The sequence below is a fragment of the Hyperolius riggenbachi genome, chromosome 1 (genome assembly GCF_040937935.1).
Source record: "Hyperolius riggenbachi isolate aHypRig1 chromosome 1, aHypRig1.pri, whole genome shotgun sequence".
NCBI lineage: Eukaryota > Metazoa > Chordata > Amphibia > Anura > Hyperoliidae > Hyperolius > Hyperolius riggenbachi.
In genome coordinates, this window is record NC_090646.1 from 76,500,734 (window position 1) to 76,522,917 (window position 22,184).

General features: G+C 44.2%; 1 protein-coding gene across 2 annotated transcripts in view; it reads right to left on the reverse strand.

Moving 5' to 3' along the window:
- Nucleotides 1-17,597, reverse strand: part of KDM3A (lysine demethylase 3A) — an 84,017-nt gene extending 66,420 nt beyond the window's left edge. The window contains exons 1-2 of one of the 2 annotated variants that reach the window (XM_068275321.1): nucleotides 17,514-17,597; nucleotides 14,909-15,087 (exon numbers count right to left, since the gene is read on the reverse strand). In XM_068275321.1, coding sequence (XP_068131422.1) covers nucleotides 14,909-15,079 — 171 coding nt within the window. In that variant the 5' untranslated portion in view covers nucleotides 15,080-15,087; nucleotides 17,514-17,597. Of the gene's footprint in view, nucleotides 1-14,908; nucleotides 15,088-16,734; nucleotides 16,961-17,513 lie in introns of those variants that run through there. The other variant, XM_068275315.1, reaches the window with a different exon arrangement.
- Between the last annotated feature and the right edge of the window lie 4,587 nt (nucleotides 17,598-22,184).

The following is a 22,184-nucleotide window of genomic DNA, read 5'->3' on the forward strand; positions in this document are numbered from 1 at the left end:
CTGCCATTTCATCATGTTCTGCATCTCAGCTGTTTAACCAACTATTTTGCAACATTGGAAATGTACTTCCTGCATTTAAAGGAACCCGAGGTTGACTGGCAGCCCTGCTGGTGATCTTTCTGGTCAGTAGGGTCTAAACCACACTCCTGAAACAAGCATGCAGCTAATCTTGTCAGATGTTTGTCCTATCTACATGCTTGTTCAGGGTCTATGGCTAAAAGTATTAGAGGCAGAGGATCAGTAGGACAGCCAGGCAACGTGCATCTAAAAAGAAAATACATGTCAGCCTCCATATCTCTCTCCCCTCGGGATTTCTTTAAGCCACTGATTTTCACAGCACAAAACCGCTCATGATCATTTCAGGGGACAATGTAGTGTGTATAAAGCCATCAGTGAACATCAGTGGCCTCCACGTCAATAAATAGTCAAAGTTGCTGAAATCCTTGCCCAACACTAAGGCAGGGCTACCCCACTCCCATAGAACATAAGCGGCAGATAAACAGTGTTTGCGCACTGGCCATTCCTACCATCAGTAAAAACCTTTATGGGTGACCATTATTGTAGGAGATATAAATTCATGTAGTTTCTAAAAGCACTGCAGAGGAATTCAGTGATATGTAATTGCATGACAAAGAATTGAAAAATTCGCTAGATAAAAGATGCCACCCTGGTTATTCTGGAAGATTCTCCATATAAAAACGGATCTATCCGATGTGGAGCTGTTTCCACCTCACAGCAGTGACCCGCCCTTCAGCTATTCTGCACGGGAAGAAAGGCACTCTCTCACGGCTGCCATGATAGAAGCAGCCTTCGTCTGGTCTGAAGAGAACAGAATATTTACAGTGTCTCACAGTACATTGTGTAGCGCGTAAGGCTGCATACTGTGATGCCAGTACACGGCTTGCACAGTGCTCGCTTTGTTGAACAGTTGCCACGCTTGGTCTGCTGGTGTATAAAGTCCACCGAGCACAAAGGGGTCCGGTGCTCACAGCAACCAGTCAGATGTCATACTTCATCATCTTCTGGAAAACAAACAGCTGTGATCTAATCTAATTAGGTTTGATTATATCAAAGCCTGTTTTTCTACCAAGGTAACAATCTGAGAATACATGTTTTTCCACTACACGCACACAGAAAAACATTTCCTGTCTTCACACTGCCCTTGACACTAAAAACAGGCAATAAACACACACAATAAAGCTGACAGCACAAGAAGCGCTATAAAAAAATATACACTTTATTTCCAGTTTGAATAAGAACAAATGATAGAAGCAGTACACAATGAGGGTGTACACGTTAGCACAAAAAGTCAGCAATAAGCTTTTCATTTTAAATGCCGAAATGGAGATCCCTGTTTAGATCTATTCAGATGCACAGCTGCTATACTAATCCGTTCAGACACAGCCTCCCCTTCCTCCAGCAGCCTCTGTACAAAAACCCAGCAGATTCCTTTTATAGTATGCAATTTGCAATGCAAGCACTCGCCCATCTCCTCCCTGCTCATTCCTGCAATCTGCACAGGGTGGTGGCAGAATACAGCAACTGAAGATTGCACAAGGGCCCCAGCACTGGGAGATATCACTACACAAAGCCGACTGACTAATAGGAACTTGCTTTTTTCAGCCTTTCCAATAATAGATCACCAAGAATCATTTTTTTCTAAGCTGCAGACCTGCTACCTCCCACCTTACAGATGGGGGAAACATGATAAACATGGGGAAAAAATATTAATGTTTACTACTAATGCCACAAGTATCTGATTGAGTTCACACAAGTGAGCTTGCATCATCTCTTGGTGTTTCTGCCAGCCTATCACAGCAGAGCCTGAAACTGAAAGGCTGGCATTCACTGGCTTACTGCTGGTAGGAGGAGCCAATAACACTAAACAGCAGAAGTCAAGGAAATGCTCCAACAATGTTTATATTATTACCGTATCCAGATTTGATGGAATCTGGACATACTGGGTTATACAGAATATTAACAACATGTTGGTTAACCATAGAACTAAGTACTTCGAATCCACAAAGCCTTTGCACACTGGTGTTATGACTGAAGTATAGGAATACCCATCACACAGCGCCTCAGCAGGTCCAAAACTAAAGCTCGAGTCTCCACTACCCAATCCTCGATGTTATCATTGTGATGCTATTTATATCTTTAGTAACACTGAGCTTCAGTGAATAAGTTCAAGTTCAGTTTGAAGTTTAGCTTCAAAGTAGTCTTCGGTTCAATTTCCTCCACACGTGTTCTCCTTGCATTTTATAGCTTTCCCTCAAGGTACCCAATTTCACATCCCCATCTATAGGCTCATAATAGCCAAATTATAGGTATTCATGTGGCAGGAGCGATAGGGATTCAATCAAAAATGTATAATTCTAAGCAGGCCTAGATTACAAAACCAGGAACTATTACGCCTACGGTTAAGAACTGTATGCAAGAGATTTAGCCATTTTGATAAAACCAGGAGGAAACCAGATAACAATATCAAAGAAACATGCTAAGTGCATACAGTTTCTTTCTCCATGTTACATGCAGACTTCCTACATTCAAACAGCTCTACTTTCATGTCTAATCTGGCTTCCTTGCATTTTAGGCTTTGTATTAACAAGCAGGACTGCCTTTAGATAAATCGGATGGAAGTGCCAAATTCATTTATGGCGTCTCTTCTATCACATGCATTTTGGTAGAGAAACACTGCTCAACCTCCCTCACCTCTACTGAAGTGCTGGACACCACGTTGTTCAAACGAAATCTGCACACTCTAGGATTAGAAAAAACCAAAAGCTTTAATAAGCACACAGGAGGTACAGAATAAAATTGGCTAATTGTATGCTGTACCTGCTACGTGCCCGGGCATACACGCTCCTCATCAGCCGCTTAATTCCCCGCTATTGTCCGCCGGCAGGGATCGAGCGGGGAATCTATCCTGCAGTTCATCGGACCTGTCGGATATTATCAATCGAGCCCATCAACGGCTCGATTGATCAGGAAAGAAAGTGCCGTGTATGCCCAGCATAGTAAAAAGCTTTTGGACTTTTCAAATCCTGGCATGTGCGCAATTTGAACAAAGATTGGTCATTTGCACATCCACATGGCATAGACATGTACAAGACATTGATATTTGGCACTTATAGTACAGGACAGGCAAACAGCTCTGGGATCAGCTTAGTTGGGAAATGGCAGTCTTTGAAGGCTTTCAAATATATGGATAATGACACGCTGACAACCATCAGCCAAAGTTGCCCTTGGCTACCACAAACATGAGAAGACCACAAACATGTATGTAAATATCTGGACTCTAATCAGGTGGTTTTTAAAACTAACCATCACTCACTGAAGCAGGTTTATCAAACACACTGTTTAAAAAAAAAAAAAAACCCTGGGGGCAAAGAGCAGCTAGCTCCAAAATAATGGGTTCTGGCTGTTGCTCTGAGCAACTGCTCCAAATTCCCTTACACTGGTATCGATAAATCTTCTGTTTTGTTTCTCTGACGCTAGGAACTGTGCATATAGAAATGAATAGAAAGATACAAATCATAACCAATAACTGACGGCTGCATTGTGTCCCTCGATCAGTCTGTTTCATCCACTGAATTCATTAGCAGAGCAAACTGAAAAGGTAGCTCTTTACTGTATCAGGTCAGCGTCACCTATAATAATGTCATGTTTTAGCAGGACTACACCCCTTGCATAACCAGAGGCACGATAACAAGGCAGGCGCTCCCCTCCCCAACATGAGAGAGCTGAAGAATCTGCTAGTCCCAAGTTTACACACGACACTCAACCCCCTCCCCATGAAGGCAGACGGCACGTACACATAGGAACTTTCAAACCAGCAGCAGCTGGGGGTGGGGAAGAGAAGCAGCAGCCGAGGCTTGCAAAGGACATTCACAGGAAAACAATGACTAACTCACAGCCTGGGCTGGGTCACATTGCCTCGCTCATTCCACAAAATCATCCAAAACCAGACCGTGTCTCATCGTACCAGTTAGGTTATAAAACTATCGGCAACCAGAAGAGTTAAATTCACAGCATAATAAAAAAAACAAAAAACACACAAGGCGGCTTTCATCACAGTTATTCGTGGTGAGCAGAAGCTTTACTTGGTGAGCGATCTTCTGCGAATTACAGCCGCCTCCTCTTTTAACCACTCACTCACCATTTTGCTCCAGTCATCATGATTCCACAATATTTTTTGTTTGCAAACTATGACTCCTTCCTGTTTCTAAATACTCTGACCGCTGTTATGTTTTTGTCAAGCTATCGACTGGCGCAAGAGATATTTAATGCAAAAAGCACCAAAGCATTATATGGCTTGGTCCTGATTCACTATGCTCCCCCAAGAGAGCTCATAACCGTTTTCGCTCAGCTCTGCCTAGTAACAGGTTGAGAATGTACTGCAAGCGAAGAAAAATCTGTTAAAGCCTTCAGTGCTTACATTCCCCCTCCTGGGATATGCAGGCAGCCTTGGAACTGCCACACAGGAAGCCCCCCACCAGGGAATAAAGACAAAACAAAAATGTTGAGAGCGAAATCCAACTGGTTACAAGTGGCATTTGAGCGTACTATAAATCAAGACACTAAACATTAACAAATTCTATCGGCCTGGAAGGGTTATAAAGTCATTTGCAGCCATCCATGTAGGAAAGAAAATGCTGAAAAACAGCACGTGATGACTTGTAAATAATTTACTGATAAGAAATGCTAAACCTGAATTCGGAGTGAACCTGCCCGTTATGGAATGCTTTGAGCTCCTTAGCTGATGTAGAGAGACTGGCCTCAATCATATTTCTGAGTAAGAAATGGGCTCCATATGGCCTGACAGTTGCTTGGTTGCAATCAGTAATAGGCACCAGCTGCACATACACATCATAAGAAAATGAAACGGACAAACATTTAAAAAGGTATGCCACTAATCACATAGCTGAGAAATGTTTATTGGAGTGCTCTTGGTTGTTTGAGAGTCATTTGCAGAAGGTACAGTGATCTATGCCCTATAAGGCGGACAACATGGAACTGAAACCGCACCTAAAAACCTTTGACCCCCCCCCCCCCCCCTCCTCCTTTCTGTAATGGGGGCCATACATAATCTTCTCTATAAGCAAAAAAAAAAAAAATTCAGACCCAAACTAAAAACTGATTATGCTTGTACAATAATTAAATCTGTTTTTTTAAACATTCATTTAACTAATCAAAGGCTGACGACTTAATTTGGTTCCTCTTTAAAACCTCTAAAATCTGGGGCCCGCCTTTATTACAAATACTTCACACCCCCACACAAGCTATGTTGTCAGAAAGCATGTCACCTGTGTGTTGCAGAAGATAATATAGAAGAAAACTGCACTGTACAAAATACAGCAATGTAGACAATAGATTAATATTCAGGTCAACCAATACAGAAGTGTATTGCCAGGAAGCTTCAGAAATGAAACAAGCACACTCTCTGCAAGCAGCCATTTTGTGGGCAGAGCTAAACCAGTTCAGCCAGTCAGCTTGACAGAAAAAGGATTACATCACAGAGGCACTGATCTTAGACAGCCGTGACTGCCACAGCCAGCCACTTCCAGGAAAGACGGCTGAACATTTTTGTGCAAGGGTCTGCAGAAAGCATAGCTTGGACCATCTCCTTAGCGTACTAGATGTAGAAAGCGCTACCTTTACCCTGCTAAGTATTGCCCGTTTTCCGACGTAGCAGCAAAAGTGCACAAAGATATTGCAGGAAATATTTGCTTTGTATCAACTCATTAACCCATTTTGCACACAAAGTTCAGCATGTCAAAATGCAGTTGTATGCTAGCCCGACAAGCGAAACCTCAAGATACTTCCTAAAAGGTCAAACGCTGACAAACTGCTTCGACTCTGCCAATAATCCTATTAACAAGGTTTATGGGACACAGGGAAGTTCAAAAAGTTACATTTACAAACACCGTTCATATGGCACATCCTACGCTACACACAAGCAATGGTTGACAAAAGGTGTAAAAATAAATAAACACGGTCACTTTATGCAGGTTTTTTGAATATTTTCATAGCCTGTCAACATGCACAATACGTGCTCTCTCCGCTCAAAAAACTATTGGAGAACACAAACTACATAGCAAGAGACCGTGAATCCTGACGCATTCTGATTACAGATGGGCATAGCCAACTGAGCTCAACAGCGTGAACACGTCACATGTAACTGAACTCAAAAAAGGTTTAACAGGTCAACATCGGCCGGGTAGAAAATGAAAGTGAGAATGTCAATGGTTGCTATGGTCACAGATTACTCAGATACAGATAAACCCACAAAGACTGCTGTTTTCAGCAGTAAGAAACAAAACTATATATACACACATACACACACACTAGACTTTCCTTGCCCAAGACAATAGTTTGCAATAGTCTCGGAAGGAAAATCTACTGTCAAGTACAGCTGTCCTGTGACGCTGACAAGGTCACAAGGCATCTATACTGCCAACGACGCTATTACTTCATTATTTTCTGTGCCACATGGCACCCCAGGCTTGTTTGCAGAGGTGTAAAAGAAAGCCAAACCCTACCAATCAAAGTCACGTCAGAGTAACACAGCTTGTTAGATTGAGTTAACTCTACAGAGTTGGATTTGATAAGGATTTTCAAAGTACCGCGTTTCCCAGAAAATAAGACAGTTTCATATTAATTTTTGCACCAAAAGATGTGCTAGGGCTTATCAGGGGATGTCTTATATTTCTGTGAACACACAAGTTGCTGTGCGTCCTCCTGCCTTCCCTACTGTGCCGCCTCCTCCACTGCTGGTCCACCTCGTGTATGCCCCTATCCTCCTTGTACCTTTAGTATCCTCCTAGTGTCCCCCTCTGTACCTGTGTGTCCTCCTATATCCCCTGTCCTGAGTCTCCCTATGTCCCAAGTCCTCCTGGTGTCCCCCATGTAGCACCTGCGAGACTATGGGCTTCAGTAGTAACAAGTTACCATACTCTTTCCCCTTACTGCAGCTAAAGCTTACTTTTCGGGTTAGGGCTTCTTTTTCGAGAATGTTCGAAACTCCTGCTAGGGATTACTTTCAGGGGATGTCTTAATTTCGGGAAAAATGGTAGGTTGAGACAACTCCAGCAAGGCATGGCTTTACTAGAAAAAAAAAAAAAATGTAAAAAGCCTTTTTTTTTACCTTTCAGCAACTACCACTACAAACCAATACTGCAGACAGAAACTGCAAGCTTACCACCTAATACTAGAAAACATTTTAAAAATTCCAGTTCTTAAAAAGGACACTTACAGTGTCCTCCCTGGAGAACTTAAGGGGGATCAGAGGTGATGTCAAGTCCAAAAATGTTAACAATCAGAATGCATGGACATAAACAGTGTACAGAAACAAGGAGATAAACAGAATATCTATTTCATTGGGCTACATGTGTTTCCCGAACTGCAATGCAGAGCTTTACCAGCAGGATGCAGCCAGTAGGCGGGTCAATTACAACCATGTGGCATCCAAAACAGGAAGAGAAACAGAAACCAGATTACACTTCCCACCAGCCCTGTACAGCAGAACCTGCCCTCTGTGTGAGGATGCAGCCTTGTAGTTCACAGATACAAGTGGTGAGTGATACAATAAGATCTGCTTACATTAAACCACTGAAAGTACAAGTGGTCCTAAGTAGGGCTGTGGAGTCGGTACAAAAATCATCCGACTCAAGACTCCTTAGGGCCCATTCACAGTTAAAAGAGCAATTTGCGGGAGTGACTTTTCCACAGTTTAACGTGGGAAAAAAAAAAAATCACTGGACACTGCAGCGATTTTTATGCGATTGCGTTTAGCACTGCTTTAGCACTAAAACGCGTTCGCTGGGAAATCGCCTGAAAATGATGCAGGCTACATGTTTGAGTTTGGCAATTTGCAAACAGTCTAAGTGAGAACGGGCCCATAGGGTATCATTGCACTAACTCTTTAAAAAGCGCTAGCACTTGAGCGGTTTGCCGCAATGGCTGGCAAAACGCTCTAGTGTGAATGGGCCCTGAGTCTAATTTTTACAAAGGCTATGGATTCGGTCCAAAAATCATCCAACTCCAGGTACCGAAAATTGCTCGGACTCCTTGAGTCAGACTCCACAGCCCTAGGTCCTAAGTCTGTATGGATAGAGGCAAAGATGTAAGCAAGCACAACTACACTATGAATTTGTGAATTTAAATTTTTTAAATTTCCAAAAATAGCAACACTTACTGTATTGCCTTGCTCAATGTTGGGCTTTGTTGGGTTTCAATACATCAGGCCCATATGGTCATCATCAGAACATCTCGTTATAGAGTACATAGTTGGAAAACTATAACACAGCCCTTGCCATACTTGTGTGACCGCTGTGAGTACATTTGACATTTTTGCAGACCAGGACTGAGATGGACAGTTTTATGTACTAAATGATTAGGGACTTCAGGAGCCAGTAGGACTTATTTTCAAAAAGTTACACACAAGGAGGAGCATTAGCTACCTTGCTCCTCCTGGATAATGTAGGCTTATTTGGCATATTCAAATTCGGAAACTTGTTCATAATTCTGGCAATCAGAACATGAATCTTCGACAAGGGGGAGTTAACAACCCCGGCAGCGATATGCATGGAGATTTAGGTTCTGATCAACAAAATTCGGAACAAGGTTCCGGTTCCAAGTTCGAAGTTCTTATATGCCAAATGCTCCAACACTACTCCCATGATACATAGATCTCTGCTACAAATTTTAAAACTAAGCCAGAAGATCTCTCCCTGCAATATTTAAATTGAAATGTCATGTCTTGCAAAAAGATCCCCTCAGCTCTAAAGGAAGCAAGTGCAAAACACACATCTAAAATTCCAGCAGCCTTAAATATATTGTAAACCAAACAAAGACCTATTATTTATATACTGCCAACATATTCTGTAGCACTGTACAAAAACATACGTCATAATGCAGCTGCAATACTCAAGGTGCACTGGCAACCAAACAAGCATAACTGAGGTAACCCAAGGTACCGAAAACTTTGTTTCACATAAGCCAAACCCAACGAAAACAAAATCTAAAGCGCTACACAGACACAAAATATTTTTGACTCCCAAAATTTACTGAGACCAGTGTTAGCAATTCACATACAGGCATGTAGTATTGGTTCTGTAAAGTCGCATGTTCTGTTCAACAAGGAGTTGCAGTGAAGCACGATACTAACCGATATGTTCAACAGTTGGATGGTATAAACCAATGCAGGTACACTGGTGAAAGGCAAGCTGCAGAGGATGGGGAACACACGGCTCGTTTTTGAGCCAGATGGCTTGATAGATCATTTCCGACATGTCCGATCTCCCGGTCGATCGTCTCACCACTCGATTTGTGATTGCAGTGAATGGAAAAAAGATAAGAAGAACTAGAGGAAGATGAGAGAATTGACTGCAGAATCGAGCAGCGAAACGATCTAACTGGAGAATCGAGCAGCAAAAAGGAGCGGTGTATGCCCAGCATAAAGCATACCTGAGAAATCCACAACTGTCCTATGAGTTTAACACCATGCCTAAAGACACCCAAGCTGTCTTAATAGTTTGCAACAGTGGTCTACTTAGCAAATAAGTCTTGTACAAAAGTCTACAATACTGAATGAGTGTTCAACAGCAGCTATTTCCTAGAACAAATAGACAGAAAAGGTAAGTGGTTTGTATTCTCACACTGCAGTGAAAGCCCCAGATTCAGATCCTAGAACATGATCTATACTTTATGTCTGGTGTTAGGAACCTTCATCAACCTGACATTTTTGTTAAAAAAAACTCAAAGAAGCCACCGGGCTTCTGTGATTTGCTCATCCTATTATAGGATCTTCTAGTTTTTCCATGTGTCTGCACTAAGGTGTAAAGAAAAAAAAAGAAAAGAAAAAGAAAATCCCAAACAGGCCATGTAGTCTGCTTGCTGACACCAGCTGGCAGTGTCTTTACACATACAAAGTGCATAATAGGACTGTTTTGGCAGGAAATACCCTCATCCCAGGGCTCTATCTCAAGAGAAAACGGCAACATATGAACATCAACTCATATCAAGTTTCTCCAAAACGACTAAACAAAGACATGTTAACTGAGGCATTTTAGACTGCATTTATTTGTTTCTCACAATGACCTCATATCACGTGAAGGCCACCTAAGGACAGAACGGTGGGGTCAATGTTACCTGCAATTAACTGCCAGGAAACATATGGAAGCACTTATTCTAGACCTTCAGAAGCTACATGCACTCACTAGCTTTCCATTACTTGTAAACACTATGTGAAGGAGTGAAAAACTACTGTGTGTATAAGTGCCCCCAAACACCGACATCAGCAGCCTCATCAGAGGTCAGGCAAGTTGGAAAACCGTTGTCAGACTCCTACTGTAGTTAGCAGAAACATACTCATCCCCTTAAATGGGTCATATAAGGTTACCCAAGCAACATAAACTTTCAGAACAATTGTCTCATGAGACAAGATGTTATGGTCTGCATAAGGCTTCAAAATTGCTTGTTTACCGGTTGAATTATCGATCAAAATAACAAGCTTGCTTATGAATAGAGCTTTCAGCTGGAATCTCCGGATGACAAAGGGTCATCCATCCGACCCTCACATAGTCCACAAATACCCGGGTTCAACCAATGTGTTACCTTTATTGCTGATTAGCAGGGCAAAGTGTTACAGCATTGACTGGCACAACATTCATGGGCCCCTTCCATTTATCACGTGCTCAGATGCCTCACTAAGAAATGTAGAGTGACAGATTATCTTGGGCGAGCGATGACCAAGACCATTATTTTTCCCTCCCACTAAAATCTGTGCACAGAGATCCTTCATCTCCCCTCTACAGCAACAGAACATGTTACGAAGCTGTATGGCACTTGGGCCCAAACTGCCACCTGAGGGATCGGAGTCCCAATCCCTGAGGGCAACATTTTTTTATGCATGTATACGCACCTTTAGATGGCACAAATATAATTTGCGTACGGGAAAAAGTAAAAGATAACAGACATGAGTAAAGCCCAACCTTTAAGATGGAACTAGATGAAAAAGCAGGAGGTAAACCAAACATTGATCTGTCAACCTCCTGACCTAGCCAACTCTCCATGATCACTTTTCGGCTTCTCTACCCTTTCAACACTGCCATTGACAAAAACTCTGCTGCTTCCAAATATCTGTAACTTGCCTCCTCTTGACCTCATACAATGAAGTCCTCTGCTGAAACTCCCACTGATGGTCACACAACTGATCCAGGTGCTTCTGTTACTTATTAAAAGGAACTCTTCTTTCCCACTCTGACTACAACCTTCTGACATTCAGTTTTATCTTGTCTGACTTGTCTGTTCAATATTCATGAATTCAGAGGTTCCAACAATATTGATCTGCAGGATCTCTAAGCCTCTCTGTAACCATTAAGCCAAAAATGCATTTTATTTTTTTTTAGTGTCGGTAGAAATGATCACTCATGATAATCTTGTGTGAAAGTCTAGATTATGCAAGTCCTCCCAAAAAGATCAGTTAGCAATACATCAGGATGGATCTCTACACAACGTACATGTGTGAATTGCTCTTACTGCTGTGGATGCTGCTTGCTCTTCATCCGCTCTTCAAAGAACACGCTGCTCAGCGATCGTTCCTAAAACTGTTCTTCTGAAGGATCCGCAACGCAGAGCAGTACGTAGTTTTGCCGTTATTTAGCCCAAAGTTAGTAAACTGGTCACACTGCCCTTAATTCCGTTATTCCCGTTTTTACCCTCTGCATCTCTGTGCCACGTCAGAACAGACCATTAAAAGACTGCTCCACTTGGCTTAAGAGTACCAGCACAAGACCAATACAAGCAAGCACTTCCAATAAAACCAAGAGTTTAGGTAGCAATGGCCAAATAAGCATAATCCCAAAACAGCCATTTTTTATACTTTCAACTTCTACTGCTGGGATTTCAGCTGAGAAGACTTCTTTTAAAAAGCCAAACATACCACTGACAACATAAGGAACAGCTTTGCAGCCTAATCTGTACGCATAGAAACTTGACCAAACCGCTCTCTCTCATTTAGCTAAACAGAGCCTATTCTCTGTTCTCTAGGTTCCATTCCTATGACCTGTCCCCATGATACTATCACTTCCAACATCTCAACTTTTATTTTCCTCATATATATTTTACACACATACACCTTCGACATTCTCTCCTTCCTTACGAGAGAAACAAGTAAACTGCTGCAACGTGCCTTTAAGCCTTGTATACACACTAGATGAAACTCGGCTGATAACGACCACTTCGAGCCTACGCACAGAGCCCCCCTCATACCTTTGGCTAGTGACCAGCCCAGCGGATCACTGACCAAGAGAATTGTTCTCCCCACTCACCCCGGCTACTGCGTGATGCTACTTCCCCCCCCCCCCCCCCATAGCAGCATAACAAGTTGCTATGATACAGCTTACCACGTGCCACCAGTCAATTAAATAGAGTCCTCCTCAGTAACCCAATAAGAACAATGCTTGCCCAAATTTAAATTTCCATATCTTGCTTACAATATCATGCTCAGGGTCCAGCAAAATTGTAATCAGTAGTAGCACATAATACTTCTAAATATGTGGCTCCCCACCTTGCAACATCATAATCCTTTACTACACTGCTGTGCATAACTTCAGGACAGCACATGCTACTAAGCTCACCCATGTCAAAAAGGCAGAGCACGACGCGTACGTCACTCAGGCAGGTGGTGTGGGATCTACCAGTAGATAATTATCTAATGGGCACAAGTGGTGTACAGCCTCAGGCTCGCAATGAGAGGTCGGATCCCAATCTCAGGCGCGGCTATAGCCTTGACTACTGCAACAGCCTTCTCTGTGGCCAACAAGCTAAACGAATGGCTCCGCTTTAGTGCATCAAATTCTGCTGCACAACTCATTACATCTCCTCTGGCTTCTCTAACACTGCCCCCTTCTGTCATTCCTGCCACTTCACGCAAAAGACGAAGGTACATAGTGGAGTCTGTTCTACACAACCAGAAAATTTGTTGGCACCATTTGAAAACAATATAAAGAATCTTCAGTATAGAGAGAGCTCTGCCCATTTGCGCTTATAGACTAAGGGGTTAAAAAAAGCAAAAGAAACAGATTAAGTGCATACTAGAAAAAGGGTTTTGTTCTTAGGACATTTCTGCCGATTTCATAGATTTGCAAGTTTTTAACTGTCTGTGGGCGGGATTGTAACAAGGGAGGGGGTGTTAGAGATAAGTCATATATATAGCATAAGCTAGAATTAAGGTAATCTCCAAATGACAGAAATCCAGACCAGGGAATGACGGAGAGGAGCAGCAGCAAGAAGACAAGTGGGGCCATTTGGCCTGTTTGTAGGCCAACTACAACAACTGGATAGGATTAGCACTTGCACTAACAGATTAGATATGTCCTGTCATTTGATGCAAATGACAGGATGTGGTAGGCGTGTCAGTATGAAATTTGAGTTAAAGAGCCAAATCAAGTTTTAACCCTAAGCAATGTGTGTCAATAAGTACGAGAGGCAGCATTTATAGTTATTTATCTAAATCAAATCAGGTCAGTGTGCTCTGCAAAGCACTCCAAATAGTGTTGGCATATAAAAAGCATAAGCAGAATATTACTTCAGGAAACAGAATGATAAGGCAGAAAAGACTACATCTGTAAAAACGCTGGAACATGAAGATGATATTTGGACCTCCGCTGTGGGGTCGGACTCCACAAGCAATTTCGGGTAAATGGAGGTTTCAGTAAACTGAGAGGTTGAAGTCGGATGATTTTTCTACCAACTTCACAGCCCTGGTAAGAATTAGACTAGGGAGTTGGAGGTTTCATAAACTGAGGAATTGGGTGATTTTTTTTGTACCAACTCCACAGCCCTGATTTGGACAGTGGCAGGAGAGGTTAAAATGAAATCAAGAGTAGGGAGACAATAGTTTCACAGATACCAAACCATTGAAAAAATATAAGTGAAAAACAACAGTTGAATATTCTAGATGAACAACAAAGCCTGAAGATGCTTACTAAGACCAACTGGAAAAAACAATTTAAGTAGGATCCACAGACTCCCTGACTTCAAGTCAAACCAATGCTCCAGCCAACACTGGTAAGCCACGATTGGGTGTCACATGTAGGAATGATTGTTGTGAATCAGAACGCTATTTCGAATGATTCAGAATAAAACCTAACGTTAAAGCACAAAGGACCACGGCTGGGGGACTAACTCACCCTTTACGCCATCTCCAAGCACTGCCCTCCGGCCACTTTCTCCTTCCGGCTGTGAAGGGGAAGAATTGAGAGCTGGCATGCAGAACAGAACAAGAGGTGAAACCCGCTCTACCACCGAAAAAGGGTCAGTGCAGGACCCAGCAGAAATAAAGTGAGGTTCCGCACAACGTCCCGTAAAAACTGCAAGCCTTTGTTGAATCAGATAAAATCAGTAACAGGTAGCTGCCTGGCTTAGAATCTGAAGAACCTCATTTCTTTGCTTCTGAGGGCAGGCATGCACGGTCAGTGCAGAGGTGGCGTCAAGTGCAAATTAGCCCCCGCGCTGTGGTCCACTGGGCTTGAATTTTAAATTGGGTTCTGAAATACTCAGAACGCTCATGCCTAGTCACATGCTACATTAGCAGGACAACACATGCTGAACCCACAAGATTTAACAAGCCTCGAACTAAGAAAAATGTAAGCACATTGCTCTAGCTGGCTCATACACTAGAAACGGTTACACAACACATGCACACCAACTAAAGACAAGGCAAAGTCTGCTGAAAGCAAGTATCTGGTTATTTCAAAGGCGGTATAAATAATAATAAAAAAAAAACACACACAAAAGAATCAATAATAAAGTCTGCCAACAACAAAGAATCACATTATGCATCAGTCAAGCATTTTCTAGGTTCAAAGCCTACAGCAATACCACTTTACCAAAGAACACTTACCTTCAGTTCTGTGCAGCTAATGTCTTTATGGGAGGCAGCGCGAATGATTCCGCTCTTCCATGGCCAGTCTGGTACTTCTTGCGGGATGAGCGTCAAGTCAGTCCCCAGAACAGACACAAACCTCTGTCCAACCAGGACGTGCAAACTGTCCTGGTGCACTAGCACCATCATGGAAGATTCTAAGCATGAAACAGAAAGGTGAAGATTAGTCCATGACCTAAGCCGACCAACCAAAACACCTGATTAAAATGGTTGTGTAAAATATGAAAAAAAAAACACTTTTGCTGAGCAGAAAGATTGTCTTCAGCTTGTCTCCAATTACTCTAACAGAGACGGGAGCGCCTGGACCCATCTCATGTCAGCAGTACTCCAAACAGAGGAGCAAGTTCATCTCTCAGATTTCATCATTATTAGCTGGCTGCAGATCCAAAGGGTATAATTACATAAACTGGATGCACTTCATTTATAACTTAAGTTTATCTTCTATTTAAAGGACAATGATTTAATGAACCAACAAAATCACAGGGGTTTTTTCTAAGCATCAAACTGAGACGAAGATTTATCGCTGACTCGGAGCAAATATAAAACATTTTGCTAAATATTGGAGAACAATCTAGGGGAAAACAAAAGATTGTCAAAAAGGCTGAAATAAGGTGTGCCAGCCACACGAGAACCACTGCCTTCTCCAAGTTTACGAACGTGGTCATGCACGCTCTCACAGGAGGACACACCCCCTTCATTGCATACCAATGACAACACATGAGCTCATTGGTTCTAAGAGCAGGTGGCTGACTATTTACATCCAGAGGTGACACAGGGACAGCAAAATGGGGTGCACATGACCATTTTACACACATTTTTCTATGGTTCTCATAATCAGCCTGGCAGGAGGTACAGGCACAAGGAAATGGCAAATTGCCTGCAAGCAAGCACTATGGGGTTTTAACATGCAAAAGACCAACAGAGAGGGTCTAAGAAGCCCAAGCATAAAAGGTTGGTAGCCTGGTTTTTGGGGCGCCCAGTGCATGTACTGCAAACACACTGCTCAAGACATGACCTCAAACCCGCTGAAAGAGCATTTACACAAAAATGAAAATTTAAAGAAATGATAAGTCAGCAGTTACACAATCAAAGGGGGGGGGGGGGGGGGGAGATTAACTGAATTAATATAGCTCAATTATTTCCTGATACTCAACAAGCTTATGCTCTTTGGGTACCACAGGAGAGAATCGCTTTACAAATGTTTGATCGTCGTTCTTTCTACCTATTCAGCATTACTAAGGAATAACTCCGACTCCACTACAGGCAATCAGCATGGTTGGCAGAAGCTGGCAGAAAAGGTCCCAGGAAGTGTTAACTGGAGGTAACTATAGGAAACCAACTAAGTGGCTGGCACTTTTGGCTCCCAGTATTGGGGTTCCATGTCAAACTCATATGCAACACACTACCTGCATAGAGTTTGTATGTTCTCTTTGTGTTTACCACCCCTTACATACTGGTAGTTTAGCCTCCATCCCAACATACTGGTGGTTTAGCTCTGCCCCACTCCAAGTCAATAGAATATAAAATGACAGGGATTAGTTTCTCATCTGAGGGGCAGGAAGAGACAAGAATTGTCCATTGGACTGTGCAACATCATGCCAACAGACAGTGCAGATTGCACATGCACCCCCCCCCCTTAGTTGGTACACGCCTGAGCTGCACACATGATGCCCCCTCCTTAGTTGGTACACGCCTGAGCTGCACACTCTGTGCCCCTCACCCCCAGAGCGGATGATAGGGGAGTACTGAGGCAGGGATACACCGCAGGCACCTCCATCACTCACCGTATATCGCCAGTTTCTCATGAAGCGGTATTCAAGCCAGCAATGACAAGCGCTCAGCCTCCCGCCCGGTGTCACGTCTCTCACCGGCTATGCGCTCACACTACACCCGCCTATTGTGCCTCTCCAGTCACCCGCTCGCTGCGGCTACAGACACTACACTACACAGGAGAGGCGGACAGCCGCTGCACGCGCACCGTCCAAGCCCCGCCTTCCAACTTTGCTATTGGACTGCGCCAGACAGAAGGCGGGGGCAGGGGCGCCAGGCTGATTCTCGATTGGTCAGAGCGCGCCGCCGCTCAACTTCGCGTTACCAGGCTACCGGCAAGCCACGCCCCTCTATAGCCGCCTCCACACTCTCTTCTCATCGAGTTATAAACCAATTCCCTACAGCGCTGGGGGAATCCAGTGACGGCTCCCAAAGAAAAAAAAATGAGTGTATTCATCCGCCGCCTATGTAAAGACGAACGGACCGACGCGTCCCTATCTGGAAATATAGTCCGTCGCGTGAGCACGAACATAATTTTGTGTTCTGCTGCTGCTGTATGGTGAAGACGGGCGGTAACGTGAATGAATTACAGTGAAAAGCAAGTTCTGAAGCGCTGGACGCCACCACGACAAATAGTCCCGGGCGGCGGAAGGGGCGCGGGAGGTGCTGTGACTTGGCTACGTGCAGCCTCGCGCATCCGCAGCGGGGGAAAAGTGCCTGCCTGTTGCTGGGGGTGGGGCAGGAGGGCAGATGGAGAGAAGAGGGAGGGTTCTCGCGCGCCTCCATTACTCACGTCAAGCTCAGAACGAGGCTGCGCCTTGCTTTTTAATGGCTGCCATCTTGGTTTAGGCGACGACCGTGCCAAACGAGACATGGAAATGGCTTCCTATAGCACGACGGGTGGCGCTGTTCGGCCAGGGCGGATGGCGCTCGCGAGCACAAACTGCTGGGGAGAGCCAACCATTGCAGTGCTGCGGCTTGTCCTGCGTGGCGCTGTTGGGAGCGAGCCAAGGACGCTCGGCGGCCATTTTGTGAGCTCGTGTGGTAGAGGATGGAATGTTGACTTGAAATGGAGGACGGGTTGGACAATGGGCGTCGTGTTGGAGCAGGAAACGTGCTTCTGTCCTTCCCAGTCCATTTCTAGTCCAATTAATGAGCCACAAGAGGCAGTCTAATGGGTTGTGTTGGGGAAATGTTGAGTTTGTGAAACGTGGGAAATTATTGTAGCGAACCAATGGAGATCACCATGCTTATAATGATGAATACTCAACAAGACTATGTTCTATCTATACAAATGTAGTGTATGAACCAACATAGCACCATTGATACATTCTAAGAGTATGAGATTGATACAAAAAAAATTGTTTTGTTGTTGGAATATGAATGAAGAAGACATCAAAATGTTGAATTTAACTTTAGTTATTTTTCATAAATGTTAAATAAGGGTCCTATATTATAGTAATTTAGTTAGACCCTAATTATGTTTTTTTAAAATATATTCATAATTCAACATTATGTTTTTGTATTTGTTTTATTTTAGTTGAACCCAATACCCCAATTTTAAAAAAAATTTTTGTTGGACTGTAATTTTTTTTCCAACAATTATTTCAACTTTATTTTTCCTTTTTCACATGCATATGTTAGGGTTTGTGTTTTTTTTTTTTTTTTTTTTTAGAAATGCTATACTTTTAGATGGACCCTAAATATTATTCATTAATTAAGAGAACTAGAGTTAGTAGCCAGGATGCCATCTATGTAGAGTTTGTATGGATGCGTACGCACACACTGTCGCCTCTCTAGCTGTCAAGACCCAATAGCTATGGTGACAGTTACAGAGGTAAGCGTTAAATATACAGATGTTGCTCTACGGAGATAAGAGGTGTGGTACACTATAGAGCGACCTCTGGTGGATACGTTGAAGAACAATGTGCTTGTCTGTCCCTCTTGTGTAAAGATCTGACCTGTCAAAACTTTAAACTTTGTAGAGAGCCATACACCTGCTCAATTCCCGTGCAAGGTGACCCTTAATGGCCTCCCTCTAGCATGTGTATGAGGCTTAAAGGACCACTATCGTGAAAAAAGTAGGCAGTTAAAACCTGACAGAACCGACAGGTTTTGGGACAATCAATCTCCTCATGGGGGATTCTCAGGGTTGGTGGTCGTTTAAGTTCTTCATGTGTTTGAGTTTCCCCCAGGCATTCTGATTTTTATCCATATCCTAAAACCTACCAGTAGCTTTATTTATTTTGTATTTAGGCTAATTGGATTATTTAAAAATTCGCCTTAGTGACCCTGAAATGAGGTAACTTACCTAAGAAGAGGGTAGGCTCTGGATAGCATAGAGTTTTCCCATTCGACCATGCTGTCCTTTGTTTCTCTGCTATGCCCCAATGAACTTTTTTTATCCTTCTGGGTTGAATAGAGAATGAAATAGAATAGAGATTCAGTAGTCATGGGGCAGTCTGCAGAAGTACTTGCGTCCCTGAGTTCTTCCAAAGTTAGCGCATCGTATGTGAGCCCAGGAACGCGTGTGCTTAATACGAATGCGTCCATCTTTGGAAGGACTCTGGGATGCGAGTACTTCTGAATGCTGCCCCAAGACTACCAAAAGACCAGTAGATTGAGAAAATTGAACTTGGCATAGCACAGGAAGGATTGTCAGCACAGGATAATGGAAAGGCTCTATAGCAGGGATGTTGAATTCCAGTCCTCAAGTGCCAAAGTTCTCACACTTTATTGGCACACCTCAAATTAATTTATGAGACTGAATCAGGAATGGTGTGGTGCATCAAGTAGAAAACATTTCTCAGGCCATACTAAACATAGACATGGCCCTCAAGGTCTGGAGACTGGAGTATCCAGAATCTTAAGTAAGTATCAAACCTCAAGTGAGTTTCCTCTCTTCAAGTTTGCTTTAAGGGTCATACACATATAAAAGGTCTCCTGCCTGTCAGGGTTTGGAATCTATCCCTCAGGCTACAGTTCAGGGCTGACGCTACACAGATGCATTGCTAACCGCCAGGCTAGTGGTGCGTCTGTTTCTGCAGTGGAACAGCCCGTGGTGCATGATGGAGCAGCTTCCGGCAAGTAGGAGAAAACTTTGGGGTCGATCAGAGATTGCTAAAGATCCACCATGACTGATTTTAAAGCAATTGCATAAGGAAGAATTCTTAAGCACCACATCAGTAAATATAGCTCTTTATTGGGATTAAAACAGAGAGATAGACATCACTAGCAACAGACGTTTCGGAGCAGAGCTCCTTCTTCAAGCTGTATAGTATCTTTCTCTATACAGCTGGAACAGCCTATACAGCTTGAAGAAGGAACACTGTTCTGATGGCTATCTTTCTTTTAATCTCAATAAAGGGCTATATATTGCTGATGTGCTACATAATTTTTCCTTCTACAAATACGACCCTGTTGGGTTACAGGTAGAGATGTAGCGAACGGTTCCCGAACCGTTCGCTGGCGAACATCTCTGAAAGCATGGGGCTTTTACTACTTCCGGGTCGCTCTGACCCGGAGTAGTACGCCTGCGCTGCCCGGCAAAGCGCGTCCTAGATCGCGCTCCTGTTGCCGGGCACTCTCTGCGCATGTGCGTGACGTCATGAACGACGTCACGCACATGCGCAGAGAGTGCCCGGCAACAGGAGCGCGATCTAGGACGCGCTTTGCCGGGCAGCGCAGGCGTACTACTCTGGGTCAGAGCGACCCGGAAGTAGTAAAAGCCCCAGAGATGTTCGCCGAGTGAACAGTTCGCAACATCTCTAGTTACAGGAGCTTCTCTGCTTAGCACACGTCTATATCTATTGGGTGCTGGTCCATTCTTCTCATCTTAAAGGAATACTTAAAGAGAACCCGAGGTGTGTTTAAAGAATGTTATCTGCATACAGAGGCTGGATCTGCCTATACAGCCCAGCCTCTGTTGCTATCCCAAACCCCACTAAGGTCCCCCTGCACTCTGCAATCCCTCATAAATCACAGCCGTGCTGTGAGGCTGTGTTTACATCTGTAGTGTCAGTCTCAGCTGCTCCCCCGCCTCCTGCATAGCTCCGGTCCCTGCCCCCATCCCTTCCCTCCAATCAGCAGGGAGGGAAGGGATGCAGGCGGGGACTGGAGTTCTGCAGGAGGCGGGGAGAGCAGCAGACTGACACTATAGAGATAAACACAGTCAGCTCTGACAAGCTGTTTGTCAGCAGCATGGCTGTGATTTATGAGGGATTGCAGAGTGCAGGGGGACCTTAGGGGGGTTTGGGATAGCAACAGAGGCTGGGCTGTATAGGCAGATCCAGCCTCTGTATGCAGATAATAATCTTCAAACCCACCTCGGGTTCTCTTTAAGTGTCCTAAAAAAATGACTTGTACTCACCCGGGGCTCCCCTCAGCCCCCTGCAGCTGAACGGTGCCCTCGCCGTGTCTCTCCGATGCAGCTGGACTCGCCGGCGGCTACTTCCGGTTTGGCCGTCACCGGCCGCAATAGCGCCTTCTTTAATGCTATTGCGGCCGGGAACGTGGCTAATCAGCCGCGTTCCCAGCCTGTCGGCCGGTGACGGCCAAACCGGAAGTGGCCGCCGGCGAGTCCAGCTGCATCGGAGAGACACGGCGAGGGCATTGTTCAGCTGCAGGGGCTGAGAGGAGCCCCGGGTGAGTACAAGTCATTTTTTTTAGGACACTTAAGTTTTCCTTTAAAGAGGATTGGTAACATGAAAAGATCCCCTGGGGGGTACTCACCTCAGGTGGGGGAAGCCTCCGGATCCTAATGAGGCTTCCCACGCCGTCCTCCATCCGTCAGGGGTCTCGCTGCAGCCCTCCGTGGAGTCCGTGCAGCGGTGACGTCAATATTTACCTTCCTGGCTCCTGCGCAGGCGCTCTGACGGCTGTCGGCTCCGAACTACACGGAAATACCCGATCGCCGTCGGTTTTGCTCTACTGCGCAGGCGCAAGTTTCCTGCGCCTGCGCAGTAGAGCGGACCCGAATGAGATCGGGTATTTCCGTGTAGTTCGGAACGGAAAGCCGCCACAGCGCCCCCGCTGGAGCCAGCAAAGGTAAATATTGAACTGACAGTCGGCACAGTCGCCGGCTGTTCGGAGGGCTGCAGCGAGACCCCCGTGGGACAGAGGACGGCGTGGGAAGCCTCATTAGGATCCGGAGGCTTCCCCCACCCGAGGTGAGTACCCCCCAGGGGATCTTTTTAATGTTACAGAGTCTCTTTAAGGCAATGTCGGGGGAGCTCTAGATGTTAGTTTGAGGCACTCTTTAACGTGTGTAGGTAGCTTTGGACTGTACAGAGAGATTGCTAGATTGTGAGATATTTTAATGGACACCTTGATCTGAATCATTCAGTGTAGTCTGCAGAGCTCTGCAGAAAATGCTATAATTTTTGTTGGACATTTAAATGTGGTGTTTTTTTTTCCTTTGGGTTATTAAAGTAATTTACTTTCTTTCTTTTTTTTTAATCCTACT